Here is a 19,655-nt window from a genome sequence, read left to right as displayed (position 1 = left end):
GATCTGCGTGAAATGTTGCATGCACACTCCCTAGAGGCCAAGGACAAACCTTTGACCTGCATTTTCCGCATCTGCCTTTTATAGCGCCACCAGGAGGCCGACTTTTGTAAAACACATTTTTTGATATTACTCCTCCAGATTCTGTCCAAAAATCTCACAAATCCTTACACAGTATCTCTATGGTCATGTGCTCAAGTTGGATCTGTCCGATATTTCATATTCCATCCTAATTGGCTTTCACAGTTTGCAAGATTGCCCCGTTTTGAACAAAAGCCTCAAATCATGAACGCAGCATGCAATTTACGTGAAATCTTTCACACATTTTCTTACTAGGCTGAGGAATATATCCCACCCTTTTCACATTGGCCTGTTATAGCGCCACCAACAGGTTGATTTTTGCAAAACACATTTTTGGAACAAAATGCCTCAAATCATCCAATTGCCATCAAAGGCGTATGAAGAAATGGCAATCGGTACACATGATCTCTGTAGTCATGTGATCAAGACGAGTCTGTTGAATTTCTCAGATTGTACACTGATTGGCTAAGATTGCCTTCCAAAGTTTTCAGGAGTGGCCCGTTTTGTACAAAATGCTGCACATGTCCTGCTCATCCAGAATTCTATCCTCAGAGATGCTATGAGTGATCTGGCTCTGCATTTCCTCAACAAAATGAAGAAAATTGTTGCAAAAACAAAACAAAAAACATCCTCCTAAACATTTTGCCAAACATCACACACACACTCCTATCCTCATGGTGGAGACATGTGCCCGGAAGGGCACGTTTTCTAGTTTTATTATATTTTGGGTTTAAAACACTTAACCCCTTGAACCCCAGCATCCCCATTATGTGAGAGGGGGGGTAGGACATTCAAGTCCGTTTCATTAAGGCTTGAGGGTTTAAGTGGCTGCGTTTTCTTGCAACAAACACAAACAGGACTGATTACAATACACCGACACACATTGCTGCAGGCAGAGCAATAAGACATGAAGCTAGTACTCATGTGTAGAAGTGCAGAGAAATAAGTGAATTTTATTTAGAAGAAAAGCATTAGGGAACATTTCTGTCTACAGCAGAACAGTGACTTTGTTAAATAAAAATAAAAACCCATTGCTTCCCAAATAAAAAAAAACATTTTCATTAACATTTTCAAGGAACACTAAAATGGTAAAAGCTTCATATTACTTCCACAGTAGCCCTAGTCTCTGCACAGTAAAACCCTGAATGTTAATTTGACTGAGCGTGTAATAAATGGACACACTGAATAACACTCAGGATTTTGCTTGCGTGGTTCCACACCTCATCGCTTTGGCAAGAAGGTGAACATAATCTTTACAGTGTTTGATCCCACACAGCAAGATCATTTGCAAAAGACAAATATTGCACACAATCCTTTTTTATATACAAGAATAAACAACGTGGAATATACTCACTGTATGCAATGACTTTAAATATTTCAAAAGTCCCATTCAAAGACATCAAAGCGATTACGGTTGAATACTATATTTCCACAGGAGTCTCTTTTTGAAATACAGGTTGCAGCCTTGTAGAAATATAACTTCATGTACAGGGTGAGTGTCACTGTATGCAGCATACTGTTCATCGAGACATCAATATCGAGAGACGTGTAAAAAAAATGGAATACTGTACATAAAAAACAAATGGGCAAACATTATAAAAAAATGAACACAGGTAAAATAGGTTTATTTGGTAGGTTGGTGGTTGGGGTAATAATAACATGCACATCAGTTATAGATTCCAACAGGAATGTCTCCACAGGAAACACAAGCCAGTACTGTCAGACAACAGGCCATGGAGGAGACAGTGCAGGTCATGGTTAATCCTACAGTACTGGACGTCTGGCCCTCAAGCAGCTACACCATGGCTTACCTGTGTCACCAGCAGTGGTGGAAAGTAACATAAGTACATTTACTCAAGTAATGTACTTAAGTACAAGGCAAAGGGACTTTTTACTTTACTTGATTTATTTCCATTTTTCGATACTTTATACTATTCTTCTACATCTCAGAGACAAATGTTGTACTTCCACTGCAAATATTTGACAGCTTTAGTTACTAGCTACTGTGGATGTAGATTGTTATTACGAAACATACATTAAGCACATAAGTCCTATTTTATACTCCGGCTATTCGATAATAGCAGGGGATCGCGATGCGTTGTGAGCTTGTAGATCACCCATTTTCAAAAAGGTTTGACCAATGTTGGAATTTTCGTACTTTTACTTTGGTGTCGGTATATTTTTAAGCCAATATTTCAAATGTTGAACTTTTACTCGAAACAGAGTAGTTCTAACATTATGCATTGCTACTTTTACTTAAGTAAAGAGTACTTCTGCCACCACTGGTCAGCATGTCCCCTGTAAGCCAGGGCTCCTCCTTTTCATGCTTTTATTGCACCCCCCCTGTCACAGAACATGATTGGCCACATCCACCACAGTGACTGTATAGTGACTATACTCTCTGTACAGAACATGATTGGCCACATCCACCACAGTGACTGTATAGTGACTATACTCTCTGTACAGGATCAGTATGTGATTGGCCACATCCACCACAGTGACTGTATAGTGACTATACTCTCTGTACAGGATCAGTCTGCATTGGCTAGGTCTCTGGCCCAGGTGTTATGGTGTACTATAAGAACTCCACCAAAGTCTCTGCTTATCCCAGTGCCAACCTCCACGTTGACTGCATCGCTGAGAAGAGAGAAAACACTTGGCATGATAGAGGTGATGGAAATGGCTATATATGGCATCACCAGCATGCCTAGTTGGCGTCGGAGGGGTGTCGGGTTCAGGGGTTACCCGTGCTCTGGCCTCATACCACTGAGGAAGAGCTGGGGATGCCCTGGATGGTGGCACTGGTCGGCGTACCACTGATGGCGTTGAATATGTGGAGCGAGTCCGGAAGAACACTCTTCATGCCGTCTTCAACTGGACTGATCTGGGAGGAAGGGGGGAAAGAGGGCAAGGATGGAGTGGTTAAAGGGTAGGCTGGGCATATTTAATAAACCTCAGAGACTTATCACAATATGTACAGTATTGCATTTACCATCCAATCTGCTCATGTCCGCATGAAGGTAAAACAGAAAAAGCAGTTATCAAATCAGAAATACTTATATGAATGCCACTTTGATTTATGTCAGACTCTATACTGGGAAGCATATTGTATTTCTATAAAACCCATCTGAGAAGCAGATTATACGTAATTCCATAAAACTAATGGTAGAAAGTGTGTCAAAGTAACCATCACAAGTGACATCAAATGTATTTATGATGGCATTTATTTTAGGGAAAGTAACATTTACAACATTTTAATTATGTAAAACTAATATAGCTATAATACAATTGATTTATTGACTCAGCCATTTATTTGTGGATCTTGCACCAAAGTTGCCCAGTCCATATGGGTTTATATAATATACTTACTTGCTCATGCATGATGACAGAGAGCTCTCGTGCTAGGTCTCTATAATTGGCCTTCATCTCATCATGGTACTCCTGTTGGTCCTCTTTGATGAGTCGCTCATTGATGCCTAAGCCATGCCCACATGCCTCCACAAACTGCCTGCTCACAAAAATAGGTATAGTGTTAATGTTGCAAAGAAGAACTACGTATATACAAACTAGAAAGGTGTTCTCTGCGGATTTGCATGCAAGATTTTCCAATTCAGACACATTGTTTTCAAGGAAAAAATATTCCCTAATGTCACTGGTCCAGTTGTGGTTTGTTTTAAGCTCTACTCTAAAAAACAGGAATAGAACACTTACTGTATGCCAATAGTACAATATCCAAAATCACAGACAATATCCAGTCTAATGATATGGATATAATACTGATGCCCTGCAGACAGGCCTAAAGTAATTACCCTATGTTGACCATGTTGACCTATGTTGACCAATCACCATCATTATGATGACGTTATGCCCTGTGGAAGCCACTTTCTCTTTCTCATGTGGAATGTGTTTCGCACTCAGCGTCAGTTTACATGACAGACTCCGCACTGGCAGGAGAAGGAGACTGTTCTTTTGGATTACATTACATAACGTGGCTAACTACTAACTCACCCATTGAAAACACAGTAACTATAATTGTGTTACTGAATGGGAAAATGTAAAGAGTTACGTTACACGTTACAGCAAAAAGTAGTTTCGTTATGTGAAGTAACTTAAAGTAAGGGTGTTAGTTCCAACACTAATAACAAGAGCAATGTATGCAGTTACAATTCTACAATTAAAGTAACGCAGCATGTGATTAACCCATTTTGACCTGAGATCAGATTCTAAAAAGTCTTCTACATCCTGACAGTTTTCTGAAAAAGCTATGTTTCTGTCAGTCGATTTTTCAAAAATAGCAGACCTACAAGCTCGTAGCGCGCCACTCGGTGGCGCGCTATGAGCTTGTAGATCTGCTATTTTTCAATAGCTAAAGCATAACATAATGCTAACACCAAAAGGGGTTCTCTACTGTGTGCCTAGCTGTCGCTCTCATACACACATTGTACACCTGTCTCTACTGTGTGCCTAGCTGTCTCTCTCATACACACACACTGTACACCTGTCTCCATCTATCTCTCAGATTTCGGTCATTCAAATGTCTCCGTAATCTGCAAACTCTCATTGCCAATTCCTTCTTCTGTGTCAATATTATGTTTGATGTATGGTCTCCTGGCGATTAGATTAAAAAAAGGAAAACCGGGTTAAAGTCTGCATACACCCATCAATAATTATCACCTCACCTGAACACCTCTTTCAGTTGTTTGACCTTGTTATCAGGATACTTCTTATCGCTCGCGTCATCCAAGAAAGCTCGGGCGTACGCAAGCGGTCCAGCATTTACCTGAAGGCAGACATTAAAACTGCATGTCAAATTGATGCTTTACTGGCTTCACTTCAAGCAGTGTGTTTTAGTTTTTATTATAATTTGTATTAATAATAATTCATAATTAATAGTCTTTATTATACAAAGTTTGTACTACAAACAATTACCCCCAGGGGTCATTGAGGGGCTTCTAGGGGGTCCACAGCAAAATGAGGAACACTTGAAACACTTATGCCCCATTTTATTTTTCAGCTATTTGCCTTTCTACAATCTCAGAGAGCTTGTAGATCAGCTTTTCCGGAAAGAATTAAAAAAAAATCACACTCGAGTGAATTGAGGGGCAGTCTTATCATCATCTGATGATACTGTCGAAGAGTGTGAAGAATGTGAGCGCATGCATGTTCACCTGAACACTGATGCTGCCCTGGAGCTTGAGCTGCAGACGGATCATGTCAACCTCACTAGAGGAGCACAGCAGTCGGATCTCTGCCACCTTCTTGCTCATTTCATCGATGGCCACCTCAATGGGATTCAGATCAGTGTGGTGCTGGTACATCACTGCTATACGTTTCTTCACGTAGGGAAAGCAATGTGTCGCTGGGTGAGAGAAGGAATTAGGATGGGGTGTAAGACAGTTTGATTGACATGTTTGTCTGTGCACAAATCAATTCTTGCACACGCAGTTCTGCTTAATGTGCTTATTATACTCTCATCTAATGAAGGCCATTAGAGGTAACGTGTTGTCATCAGATTAACAGTTTTCAGATAAGGAAGATAAGAGATAAAGGTTGAACCTTTTGGATCTTTAAAATCATAAAACAATAAAAACCACAGCGATTAGGGCAGGCCAAGGGGCCTTGACAAAGTGCTGACATCTTCTGAAGTTTCTTTAGTGCAATGCATGTTAAAACAGTCACAGTCAGACAGTTGGGAGGAGGCGTGGCAGTGCCGGGGGGCACAGGGTGGGAGGTGGTGCTTTCACGTAGGAAGGGGCAAAACAAATGCTTTTCTTTTCTAGTTAAATGTGAATCAGAAGGATTATTTTATTATTTATTTATTTATTATTATGATTGAGGGGGCGGTCAATTTATTTTATTGATTGAGAATTTATTGTATTGATTGAGAAAAGAAAGCTGGTTGACATTTCTGTCTGACACAAATTGTTTTCCATGTGGCATCTTATCCTGAACCAATTCCTTATGTACTACAAACTGGCAATAAGTTGCTTCTGTAGTTCTGCGTTCTGACATGGGGTCTAAAGGGAAGAGAGTATCTACCTTGCTGAAGTAAGTATACTTTGAAGCTGAATATAGTGACAAATTGACAATTTCTCTTAAGGCTGAACTTCATTAATTGTGGGACTACTGCTGTAAAAGACAGGCACACGTACTGGTCAGTATTGTTCTCCGTTTGCATTGCTCCTCAATCCCTCCTTGCTTCTTGCCAGAGACGGTGAAAGGCATCTCAAACACAAAGCGACGGATGTTGTGGCTCTTTTCAAAGTCTGTTTTCCTGTCAACTAGCTCCTTCTCTTCCAGGTAAGGCGTCACATGTGTCACCTGGATATAGGCATACTTGGAGTCCAGGTCTTTGGGGTTTATCTGTAGATGATTCAGGTCAGAGAACATGGAAAATGGTTTTAAAAACAGGTATAAGGGCTAAAGAACAAACGGCATAATGGGGGCAAATCTACCATACAAAAAATGTAAGTCTCACCCTTCCAGAGTCCTGAATCATCTTCACATTCTCTTGGCCAAACTTGTCAGAGTACAGCTTGAGAAGCCTCTGGGATATCTCTGACAGTGGAGTGAATTTGGGTTCTTTGTAAATATACTCTTTACCATCTTCATCCTCAAAGAACCCCTAGGAATGATTCAAAAACGGTAAATGGTCATTATGTCAAAAATGTAAACGTGAATTCAAAATAAATTGTTTGTACAAAACAAAAACATACTGGCATGACAAAACATCATATGTGAGCTGTGAGTGCATTAAAGTCATTCTGACAACCTCTTAAAAAATAAACAATAAAATAATCTTTAAGACAAATTGGGTGAAAGTGCCACACTCCACAGGCTCCTCAATGCACTGTCCAAGCATGAAGACAAAGTATATGGCAAGACATCAACTGGTGTCAGTTCAGTGGTGAGATGAAGGAAGGTTAGAGGTAGGGAGATGGATTTCAAATTGTCAGTGGGTGTAGAAGTCTTCAATATGGCCCATACATTAAACATCCAATTGTCCTACATGAAAAGTTGAACACACTAAAGATGAATTTCCGCAGAACATAATGCATGACGTCATGCAGTCACCCAATGAAACATGGAATCCTGCCATTAAACCTTTCAATGCGGTCTTTCTAGGATCAGGACAAACACTTAAAATTCTAATTTATACTTTGTCGAATAGGTAATTCAAAATGTAAAGTCCGATTTTTCGCTTGAATATCAGTTAATTTCAGTGAGCCACAGACAAAGTATAAATCAGGCTGGAGGAGTTATAGGGCAACACAGGACGAGATAAGTAACACAGGTAACATACCATTGACTGTATTAGCAACATATACAACAAGGCCTAGTCTTTACTGCACTACAACCTCATTGTGGGTATTCACATTGATTTACCTCAGTCTCTGAGTCAGTAAACTGGTACTGCTATATGGTTGTAGACAACAGAAAACAAAATGTTATTCCATGACTAATACCCATCTAGAAGGGTACTAAGTATTCACATATATTGCACCGGCATGGACAGCCACTATGTCAAGAGAGACATGGCTCTGTGGCGCTCAACTGTTATCAAAAGCACACTGTTCAAGTTAACCACACCCAGATCCAGATATTCTTTTCTCCACTTATGCCCAACTACAGACTTCATCATATGACAATATGATGAATAGTTTCCACTGTGTCGCATTGCATGTTATTGTCCAGCTTTTGGTGTGTATCCACAAACTTTGTCCTACACAAACATTATATTCCCATTGACAATGAATGGATAATTTTACGTCAGTCAAATTACGTCAACTTTTACATCATAGTGTAAACACAAACATTGATGACGAAGGTGCAAATTGTGATTGGCCGGAATGAGATGATTATGATAATGTACGATGATAAGAGCGCCCCTCACTTCACACAGTGTGCTTTTTACCACACACACACACACACACACACACACACACACACACACACACACACACACACACACACACACACACACACACACACACACACACACACACACACACACACACACACACACACACACACACACACACACACACACACACAGTGTGTATATGTATGTTTTTGCTTTGCCAATAATGACATGACCAAAATAGGGATGGCAAGTTAGTAGTTAAAAAGTTAACAAAACAAAGGAAAAGTTAGCTAGGGTCATTATAAAACATTGGACTGGTAGAAAGAAAGATGTGGAAGCAGGATAAGTAAAAGTGAGTGCAGAAACCACACTGGAACAGCAACATGCAATGCTGTTTACAGATAGGCAGATGACAACAATACTGGTGAGTGAGTGTTACTGCATTGCACAGACAGATGACTAGGCCTGTCACAATTATTGCATAATAGTCAATCATTTCCATGTTGAAAAATGTCTATCCATTTTTCAAACATTTTTCAAAAATAGCATATCTACAAGCTTACCACACGTGACGTGTTGTAAGCTTGTAGATCAACTATTTACGATATTTTGTACATTTTTTGGAAAGAAAAAACTATTAAATGTGTCAGTGATTTCTTTGTAGATAAGTTATTTGTCATGTATCTTCCCTGTGCAATTTGTGATTACGAAGCCTAAAAGGAAAACAGACTAATTGTAACGTTCCAATGTTCAATGCAAAAAGCACAATTAAATCGTTAATCGCAATTATTTGTGTGACAATTAATCATCAACTTAAATGTGTAATCGTGACAGCTCTATAGATGAGTGAGTATTACTGCATTGCACAGACAAATGATAATAATGACAATTGTGGTGAGTAAGAGATAGTGCTACGAGCTTTAAGCAACAAAATAAGACATGTCATGTAATGTTACAGCAGCACCACACCACACAGACTCAGAAAAGCTATCAGAGTCTATTACTGCATGACTTACCGCTGCCTTTAAGGAGGATAAAAAAAGCAGAAAAAGGGGTATTAGAGTGGATCATAAAAAGGCCACAAAACGTGATCATGCTCTTAATAATAAAACAAAACACTTTCTGAAATACAGTTAGTGTGGAAAATCAAATTAACGCATGTCCTGTTAGACAAATGAAAGTTAAAATATCTTTGGGGGAGAAACAAATGAAAGGAAACCCCTATCTGGCATAAGCCCCATTGTCACACTGATCACCCACCTGGCCAAAGAAGGCGACTCTGAAGTAGGTTCCCAGCTGTCTCTTTCCCGTGTGCATGACCTCGGTGACCTTGCTGTATGCTCGGTGCAACGTGTCATATAGGTGGGCCAGTTTCTGTGCAACACAAACAACGTGATTTTATCAGATTGAGAATCAAATCGTTCTAGCCCTCGTCGTAGGTTAACTCCTTAGCAATATGATCAACTAATGGTTGATGAAGCCCTGCACCTCAAAGTCCCGACGCTTCTCATAGATGGGGATGATGAGTTTGTAGATGTCAGAGATGAGCTCATAACGCTCAGCTTTCCACAGGCCATTTGCACACTCCTCCAGAAGCTCCATCAGGACGTCCTGAGGAGAGCATGACACAGTTGATCAGTACAGTTCATCATGTCTAATTCATATCAATCATCATGTATTGGATGCATGTATTTACAAGTTAAATAATAACTTTAATATTTTTTCACCTCATTGAAGTGGACATCCTCCATGCCTGCGTCCTCTATCATTGAAGCCTCTTCGTCAATGTTTGGAGTCACCACACGGAATGCTGTGCAGCCTTGCTTAAACATGCCTAATAAACATGACACATGGAAACGTTCCATCAATGAACCCTGTCTTTCTTACCACAAGCAAAACTACTTGAAATACATATAGACAATAAGGTCAACAGCATTTTTCAATAGCTTTTTCAAAATGATTGTGAACTACAGTATGTCGAAAGTAAATAATGGCATCATTCATATTCACACGATAGCCCTTTGGCTCGTGTCATATAGGGAAACCTCACCCTGAGTATGATGTAAGAGGAAAATGGCTGCTGTGTGAATATGGTCGGGTTATTAAATTAAGCCACAGGAAAGAACAACATCTTTATTAAAGATTTTAAATTTACCTTTTCTCCGCAGGTATTCTGCCACAAGTGCTGCAACATGCACATAGCACATGGCCGCCTGTAGACAACAGAAAGAAAAATCAGGCCAAATAAGCATGCAAATACGATCAGCACACAACAACACACTCACCCACTCAATCAAAAAAAATGTGTCATGTTTTTTGTTTTCTTTTACACCAACATGCGATTGTATAGAGCTGTCACAGAGTCACAAGCCTCAACACAGACCTCTGACAGGTCCCCATTCTTCACGTGGATGCGAGCCATGCTGTCCAACCAGGTCTTGCGTAGCTCTGGCGTGCTGGCGTACGACTTGGCCAGGCTGTACTGGAGATCCACTAGCATCTCCGGGTCTCGCTCATGTTCCTTCATCTGGGCCGTGGCCATCAGAACCGTTCTGATCCGCTTAGTCAGGTCCTTCACATCTGATGGAAAGGCTGTGTTCTGTTGAGGGGCGTGCTAGCGGTTAAGGCTTTTATATCAAAAATGTATTGTAAATGTTTTTTCTCATCTTAGTGAAAGCACAACATAACAACTGTTTCCAACCTTGATGGTCCTGTCACTGTTGGCACAGTTGTTGATTATGGACAGAGACTGCTGGAAGCGAGTGCTTCCAATCCCAATGACATCAGCTATCAACTGACTGACAGCAATCACCACCTGAAAGAAATTATAGAGGTGCTATCATCAACTCTTACTGACTAACTAACGCTGACAATTTGTATGGCAGAAGCCACGGCAGTGCACTGTCCTACCTGTAAGTGCGTTCGAACAAAGTTCTTGCGTCCCGTGTAGTCGAAGTTACTCTTCATAAGGAAGTAGAGTAGGTGAGCTGCATCGCTACGGATGGAACTCAGCTTGGAGTTACAACATTTCAAAATCTCATAGCAGAACGAGGCACACATGTCCGCACGGCCTTCAAAAAACGTGCAGGGGAACTAGAGAGCAAGACAGACAGGCAAACAACTTGTGAGAAGAGCTTTGACAATGACAGACTGACTACACAGTAAAATCCCTTAGTGTTAATTCAATTTAACCATTTGGTTACATTCATACCCTCTCAGAGTTACAGACCTGTTGGTTCTTAACTATTATTGTAGTCTCAATGAGTTACAAATGGATACATTACCACTTTTACTGTGTACAATTCAGCAGACTGAACATCCTTCATACCTTGTAGATGAAAGTGCGCAGTGACGTGAAGACCTGCTTGAGGGCCGTCTCAGACTGGTTGATCTTCAGAAAACAGAGGTGGACCTCAAACACCTTCTTCATAAGTGGGTTGTGGCCGTGGTCGGAGCACAGTTGCGTCTGCAGAGATACAAAAGAGATACAATATTAAAATATGTAAGACAAGAAGCACGTTCATTCACACACATAATGGAAAATGTTAAAGTAAATACATGTATATAAAGAGTGAGAGAGGGATAGAGAGAGATGGAATACAACCACCTTAAGGACTACAAATGATTATTTGTAATGTATCCCTGCACTGTTACTACTTTTAATTACATTTGAATAAATTGCTGCAAATTTGACACAAAAGTTTTACACCAAGTGAATGCAAAACAAAGAAATACTGCTGTCAACCATTTCAAAAGTTTATACCAACCCAAGCTAACCTTTCCTATATGGAAGTAAAAAAACGGAAATGAAAATTCCGCTGGCCTATGCTGTCTTTGGGAACGCTGTTTTTAGAAACGTAATATTTTGGATTCTTCTTTTTTGGACCATAACAAGCTTGATTTGTGGCTCATTTCTATAAAGTCTAAACGATATGATCCTCGTTTACAAAATACGTTTTGGGTGAGAATCGAAAATAGCAGATCCAGTCGGGGAGCAGCCTTATATATAACTATGGGAGCAGCGGCGATAGTGCTGGCGGTGCGCTGAACGCACACGCGTTCATTCACTGAGCGCGCAAACGATTTGGTTAGCGCCACGGCCCTCGGAGGGGGTGATCCGTCACTGGATGTATACAGTAACCATTTCGGACAGGAAATGACAAAAAGAAAGTATAGTTTTGTATGATATATTTCCATCTAATTAGCAATGTAACACAGCTCTGTTTACACATTTCTATATGCCAATTTAATTGTACATACATCGTTTTGTTTGTTTTGTTTCACTTTAGCTTGAGAGAGGAACGGGGATAGTGTGAGAGGGAGGGAGGGAAAGGGAGGGAAGCGAGAGGGGGAGAGAGCCTATTTCACCCACACAATAACCTGGCCAGTGCTGGGTACTGAAAACTGAACACGCTGAGTGACGCGTTTTCAGCACAATTACCCCGGCAATGCTGACAAGCTGATAATTCTGTTTGTCAAATAATAAGATAACAATAAATAAAAAGAAAATGTCTGATAACACTTATTATACACACATTTATTTTACCTTGAATCCCATGATGAAGATGCTGAGTGTGTCCAGTACAGTCAGACACACCTCAGTGGCGATGTTAGCCTCCAGGAGAGACTGGTTCAAAACATCAGCGTCACAGTGGCTGTAGGCTGCACCAAAGACACAAGGCTGTAGTTCATTTGCTTCACCAAATTAAAGATGGTCTCCCTTTTAACGTAAGTAAATATTCATATCAAAATAAGAGGCACAGTAGTATAAAAATGCAAAGCCATTGCAAAAAAGTGGAAAATAAAGCTGAATGAAAAGGATATAGGTTTCATTCTAAAATGAGTTATTCTTCATTTGAAAGAAATCTGCATTTTATTGAAGTACGTTATGTTATACAATGAAGGCTATTAGGAATCAGACAAGCTGCACAAGTTTCAAGTAGGCCATTTTCCCTCAAATAATTTAGATATATCATTTTTGAATGAAAGCTTACATTGGCATGAAGTTGTTTGTTTTTTCAGAAAGTGAAAGCTAAATGAATGTTAAGAGAAAATGAGTACGACAGATGGATGGTTTTAAAGGCAAATGTTTAACTAAAAGGGGCATGCTCTTAATTCAACCAAATGAACAGAGCCAATAACAGTCTGCAAACTGCCTGTCGACCTGATACATTCTTACCATAGTCTACAGTTATTCCAAGCAAACTTGAAATCTTTTTTACACTGAAAACACAAAGAAATGTACTTCATTAAATGACACCATTTAACCATTTAAGCCCCATTTTCATATATATATTTTTTTAATGTTCCAAAAACATTTCTAAAACGGCCCATCTACACGCTCACATGTCGTGGTGTGAGTGTGCTGCGTTGTAGATTGGCTATTTTCGGCAGAGAAATTGCCAATTACTGATCATTTTTGCTTATAATGACTGAGTAATGTAATGCCATGCCAAACATAGGGACGCCAGGTTGAAAGTGGTTAACAGACTTACCACAAAATTAAAAATGTTTAATAAAGTAATTGTAACGCTACAAGAAGACGCGTTGGAGACGCATTGGAGACGCCATTCATTGGCCTCCAATGAAAATTATTATTTATTTCATTATAACAACGACTGACCCATATGGGTAAACTCTTTAGTGTTCGACACCGGGCTGGGTGTAACACAGACAATGAAGAGGAGGAAGAAGAGGAAGGAGAAGGGAATGATGATGATGATGATAAGCAGGTTTGTGTCCGATGACGAGTGTGTCAGATTACGAGAGGGAGAAGTGAAAGGGGGACTCTCCCAGTGTAGGAGAAGTGAAAGGGGGACTCTCCCTGTAGGATGTTGGATGAACGGACATTCAGTAAGTACTTTATGGGGCACTTACTGTGGTTAATTGTGTATGAGTTATCCAGGCTGCTTAGCTGCTGTAAGCGGGCATGCATCATTCCCGCCCTGTTACGGGATACAGGCAGAGTCTGAGACTTCCGCTCATGTGCTATGGGTCCTGCCCCATCCTGGTTCCTGATGAGGAAACAGGACACTGTTAGATGAGTGGCTGACTAATGTAGCGCAGCCAGGGTTAGTCAAGCAGGTTAGGGTGGATCAGATTCTGTAAACTCTAATCCTGCAGCCTCCAATGGTGAAATGACATCCGGAGCCTGGTGTTGGTCAAATCTCATTTGCTTTTATCTGAATCTGCGCCGATATCATGAAGAATGTTCCAAGTCAAGAAATTAAAATTTTTTGTTATAGTCATATACATATACCCAGCAATCTTATACATAATTTTACTTGCAGAATTTATAAGAGGAAAAAAGTGTTGCACACTAGTACTACTCAGGCAGTAACAAGGTAGGGTAAGTTATTTTACTTTGTTAAAAATACGTGTTGAATAGCTCTTTCTTCTGATCGTGTTTGTTCAGTAACCTGTCTCTCCAGCTCTTTAGTATCCAATCAGGAGAGAGAACACAGGATGTACAACTAAAATTGGAAGTGATGACACAAAGAAATAAACACGCCAAATTGGAATTGTAACACTACTACCCAGCGCAGCGTGCCCACCGTACCGACCACCGCAGGATCCGACGTCTTGTTTTGGCATGTTTCGGCATGCCGCAGCATGGCGGGGGAGAAGGGCGGGGGGTATTTTGGGAGCAGCACGGAGTAGGAGGAGCAAAGGGGGCTTTTGGCATGAATCGACGCGAAGAGCCGAAGAGAGAGAGCTTGTGTGTGTGTCTGTGTGCGTGGGTAGACTCTGGACAACCGGATCTCCCATATACGGCTATATATGGACATATCGGGTTAATTTATGGTTATGTCTAAGTCATAGTGACATGACTATATATGGGCAAAACGGGTTTGTTTATGGTCATGTCTGAGTCATAGGGCCGTGGCCGTGGTCCTGCCTATATTGGGCGTATTGTGTTTATTTATGGTCATCATGAGTCAGAGGGATGTGGCCATGGTCTGCCTGCCGCTGGCCGGCCTGCCCTCCCATTAGCCAATTCTAATATATAGTAGTAGACTACAATATTGAAGCTGGGTAGTACCCAATTGTATTCTACTAGTACCCAGTGGGTACTCTCTCCTGATTGGCTAAAATTTGCCAACAGACCTGAACATTTATTTTCTTTTGATTAAAGAGCTGGAGAGATGGTGAGACCCGTTATTGAACGAAAACTCTATATAGTGCTGTAACCCTTTATCAAAAAACCCTTTCTTTTAACCAAACTATATCACAATACCTTAAGCTCCACTGCAGCAAATAAAGACAAGCTGAAAAGTGCATTGTGTGCGTTTGGAATGCAATTACACTAAGTATGAAAGCAGCACCAGTAGAGTTAAAGCAATCAGACGCCATGACTGACTGGTTTCACACGTGTAAGCCATGCAGGTGAAAATGAGAGACTCACACAGCAGAAGTGAGCTCAGATAAAATATGTGGTATGTCTCAGACTCACAGCATGGCAAACTCACAAGATGAGAACATGCGTTTGGCGTACAAGCTTATTCCGCCTGTATTCTTACCCAAGCAGGAGAGGGCAGGAGCCATGTGTTATGTCACTATGTTAAACTTGCCAGCATTTACGTGAACAGAAATAGAGAATAGTGGGAGGTTAGAGGGAGTGAACACCCAGAAGCCCTCGTGAGTCAAGGACAGAGCTCTGCCCTTGACCATATTCCTACAGCAGCCATTGGTGGCAGCAGCTCTTATGTGGAATTGGTAACAACACCACCACCACAAAATGACTGCAGTGTGAATATGGTCAATATTGGAAAGAAAATTTGCATTTGCGTGTGTTTACAGTCATATCAAAATACACACATTACATACAATGTTTCACAGTGGCGAGGCAAAATAATAATAATCTAATCGTTACAGATACACTGTATGTAATGTAAAAAATGCTATCGATGTTTTAACGCCATCAAGGTGATCTCGTGTTGATCTCAAAATAACACCTTTGAACACATTTTTCAGAGACTACCACCAAATATAGCCAATCTAACGATAACTAAATGGCACAAACAGGCCACTGATCATTATTAAACACTATATGTAAGCACCTGAAGTGGGCACTGACAACATTACCTGGCGATGTATCGCTTTCCCATATATCTGAACTGATGGAGGCACACTCTGAGAAAGAAAGGAGTGAAACGTTACTAATTGTGTTTCAAGGAAACAATGATGACAATAAGGAGACAATGATGAGAGATTAGAGGTCTTACTCTACTAGTGTGAAGAAGTCCATCAGCTCAGCCGATGTAGCCTTGTTCCAGTATGTGAACAGGGCATCTGAGAGGGAGAGATATACAGTATGAACATCATAGCCTTGTTCCAGTATGTGAACAGGGCATCTGAGAGGGACAGATGAACATCATTAGATATATATATTGTTCCAGTATGTGAACAGGGCGTCTGAGAGGGAGAGATATACAGTATGAACATCATAGCCTTGTTCCAGTATGTGAACAGGGCATCTGAGAGGGACAGATGAACATCATTAGATATATATATATTGTTCCAGTATGTGAACAGGGCATCTGAGAGGGAGATATGAACATCACAGATTTGTGCATTTCAGAGATTTCTGTTTCATCACTACAGTCGAGTGAACAATAACAGCACAGAGAGCATAGAGAGAAAGTATAAGACAAAATGCAAGACACCCTTCTGTAGGTAATTAGTATGTGTACAGTAACCGTAATTAGCCCTTAATTACATTTCTTTTCCTGTTATCTTTGCATTTGCTAAGTTTGCACCACACACACACACACAGTGTGTAAAAGAGTAAAAGACCCTATATATATATATATATAGTTTGCGTGTGTGAGTAAGGACAATATAGATGTATAGTTCCTGACTGAGATCTTACCCTCCGACATGCTCTTGAGCACATGTAAGAAGCACATGAGCAGGCTCTTGATCTCTGCCTGGTCCAGTTTGTCACATCGCAGTAGGGTGCTGCCCAAGGTTGAGGCAAGTTGGCTCTGAAGGACAAGAGATACTTGTCAGAGATCCATAACTAGATGATGTAATCCTCTCACATCTCCCCTCTTCTACTACATAGAGGCAGCTCCTTTTGCTTTTAGCAGAAACTATCAATGTTTAAGGTTTATCCATCAGTGATGTATTTCCTTGTGGTGACATCAATATCAAATTACAATAGTCAAATTGAGCTTCAGTGGTTTCTGGGACCCAGATCAAAACCTTAATCTGTGCCTGAGAAACTGGTCATTAAGTATTAAGAAGACACAATAAGCTTAGATTATCCTTGAAGTGGTTAGCTATGCATCACTACACTTGGCATGTGAGTGTAGTTCCTAAAATGCTAACAGACTATGACTATGTACTATGGCTTTTCTCAGGCCCTGGGGTTAGAATGGTCTAACTACTCTATAACAGAGTCCTACCAGGCCTCTTTGTGGTCAGACTGCCGCTGACCTCTACATGAAACTAATGATCACTACCTCTCCAAGTTGATATAAAGAGCAGGGCAAAGAGAGAGAACCAAAACAGTGGAGCAACTAGCTCTACCACAGCGAGGGATTGGCAGTATGCAGCACGTTCCTTTGCCAGCGGTGAGCTAGTCTAGACCATAAAAATGGTTGGGGATTGACTTCATGGAAAGCATGAGGCTATGGTTTGTCCAGAATGCATTCAACAGAGTGGGGAACTTGAAAGCTAAAGTTAGCTGCCCCAAATAAGTCAGAGTAGTTGACTGAGGACGTTATGTTGGTCTTTGAGACTGAAAACAAAAATGACACAGCACATGTGTGTGGAATAGGAAAACATAATCCCATTTGCGTCCATGTTTATAAACAAAGTTTGGAGGTCAAGACTCAAGAGAGCAGAGACCCTCTAGCACAGCAGCAGCTCTGCTTTATGACACCAGAGAGGACAGGATAGGGCCTTGCCTGCAAATACATTTCTGGCAAAGAAAGTGGCTTGAGGCAAGGACAAGACAAAACACACAAACACACACACACACACAGTCAGAGGGACACACAGTAAAATTCCTGTATGGGTCTATTTTCACACTCTCAGAGTTAAATTGACTCTGAGGATTTTGTTTTACTGTGTATATACTCTTACATTCCCAGATGGGACACACTCCTAGGAGGGCAGGGGGGGGAGGAGGATGAATGGGTAAAGAAGGGTGACGTTTGTAGATTAGTTTTTTATGTACTTGAAGTGAAACGTTGGGCTGCTCTGGTACATTCTCTGCAACAGAGAGCAGGGAGAAGTCCATGGTGAGGCGCTTGTTGCGCACGGACAGCACATGCGACTCCTCGGGGTCAGTAAAGAAGCGCAGGACGTTGGCGGAGTGCCTCCGCACGAACTTCTCTTTCTGCCACTGTCGGCCATGCAGGGGGCGCGACGGGGTGGTGGAGGGGGGGGGGGGTCAGGGGTCAGGGGGGTGGTTGGGTGGAGTCAATGTTGCAATATTAACATGGAAGAGCATCAATTTATATCTCTTTCACTGTCTCCGTCTGTTATCTGATATTATCATAAGGGGACCTTTTGATGAAAATGTGTTTTATATCAAAACTTTCACTCGTTTACTTGACTATCCTACAATGCAGATCTTTGGCCAATTACAAGAGCACAGCTGATGTTCGCAAGCACGTGCTGTGGACACAGCGCCATGTTGAAGTTGACGTTCCAATCTACAGTACACATACAGTACAAACCTCCCACAACAAGTATCTAGTGTGTTTATTCAGACATGACAAGAAAAAGCATTTGCTACTGTACGTGTACATGTTGGCAAAACACTGTCCTGAAGACATTAATTATCTCCTTGACTATGACTATCAACAGTTCTTTTAAGCTCTGTGAATTTTAAAATGATAAGATAAAGCGCTGCACACACCAAAGGGGTGATAACAATCAGGTACATGGTGCATTGACTGTATAATTAGTGGCCTATTGGTACATTCACATTGGTACATTGTAAATATCTCGCACACAAAACAAGCTCTGGAAGCCTCTCTGCTTTAAACTGTGAAATTAAATGTATATTGAAATATCATGTCAATCAAATTACATCATTAGAATATAATTCATCATTACAATATTGTCATATTATAACATTGTAGTTGTTGGGCAAGGCAGATTTAGCGGTTTGAACAGCGATTTCCAAAATATATACCGGTACAGTATAACATATTTAGCGTTTATGAGAATCTCTCTCGATCGTCCTCAGACAAGCAAATTATAACATACTTTATGTAACTGTTTTATATAACATTATTTGAATTTCCAATGTTGTTTTTAATTATACTAATCTCTCACTAATCACATTTCAGACTAGTTGAATACAAAACCAGATCCTCTACTTACCATGACTGCCACCGTCTACACTGAACTATGCATGCATACTATAAAGTCTGTGTCCATGACAAGTTACAGTAATAAATACAGAAATGCCAAAAACATACCTTGTCCAGAGAGTGGATCTTATCGTTCTTCTCTGGGATGCTGTTTACAGAGTCTGTGCTGATGAGCGACCCACGAGAGTCAGCATGACGCACCGAGTTTATATTGGGGGTGGACGACATGTGCGGTGAGGCTGTAACACATGATGGTTAATATTAGATTAGACATTAGATTGACATCACACACGCAAAGTCGTAGTGTTTATTCCAAAACATTATCGATAATGGTATATTAACACTGGTTGCTTGTCTACTTGTCTTTCCTAGCATCATAC

At 40.7% G+C, this 19,655-nt stretch overlaps 1 protein-coding gene across 4 annotated transcripts in view; it reads right to left on the bottom strand.

Annotated features, from left to right (window-relative positions):
- Positions 1-1,005: 1,005 nt before the first annotated feature.
- The window catches only part of LOC306935081 (dedicator of cytokinesis protein 9), a 99,015-nt gene continuing 80,365 nt past the window's right edge, over positions 1,006-19,655 (bottom strand). For 2 of the 4 annotated variants that reach the window (XM_079517930.1, XM_079517932.1), the window contains exons 34-54: positions 19,384-19,514; positions 16,815-16,929; positions 16,168-16,234; positions 16,028-16,075; positions 13,820-13,956; positions 12,489-12,604; positions 11,271-11,408; positions 10,853-11,035; positions 10,644-10,757; positions 10,326-10,541; positions 10,098-10,155; positions 9,670-9,776; positions 9,431-9,553; positions 9,203-9,316; positions 7,465-7,494; positions 6,557-6,703; positions 6,231-6,441; positions 5,247-5,437; positions 4,758-4,858; positions 3,448-3,586; positions 1,006-2,962 (exon numbers count right to left, since the gene is read on the bottom strand). In XM_079517930.1, coding sequence (XP_079374056.1) covers positions 2,837-2,962; positions 3,448-3,586; positions 4,758-4,858; positions 5,247-5,437; positions 6,231-6,441; positions 6,557-6,703; positions 7,465-7,494; positions 9,203-9,316; positions 9,431-9,553; positions 9,670-9,776; positions 10,098-10,155; positions 10,326-10,541; positions 10,644-10,757; positions 10,853-11,035; positions 11,271-11,408; positions 12,489-12,604; positions 13,820-13,956; positions 16,028-16,075; positions 16,168-16,234; positions 16,815-16,929; positions 19,384-19,514 — 2,612 coding nt within the window. In that variant the 3' untranslated portion in view covers positions 1,006-2,836. The remainder of the gene's footprint in view (positions 2,963-3,447; positions 3,587-4,757; positions 4,859-5,246; positions 5,438-6,230; positions 6,442-6,556; positions 6,704-7,464; positions 7,495-9,202; positions 9,317-9,430; positions 9,554-9,669; positions 9,777-10,097; positions 10,156-10,325; positions 10,542-10,643; positions 10,758-10,852; positions 11,036-11,270; positions 11,409-12,488; positions 12,605-13,819; positions 13,957-16,027; positions 16,076-16,167; positions 16,235-16,814; positions 16,930-19,383; positions 19,515-19,655) is intronic. The other 2 variants (XM_079517931.1, XM_079517933.1) reach the window with 1 other exon arrangement.

The sequence above is a fragment of the Electrona antarctica genome (assembly GCF_951216825.1).
Source record: "Electrona antarctica genome assembly, chromosome: 13".
Taxonomy (NCBI): domain Eukaryota; kingdom Metazoa; phylum Chordata; class Actinopteri; order Myctophiformes; family Myctophidae; genus Electrona; species Electrona antarctica.
Note: the sequence above shows the minus strand (reverse complement) of the source record. Positions and strands in the feature narration are given on the sequence as shown.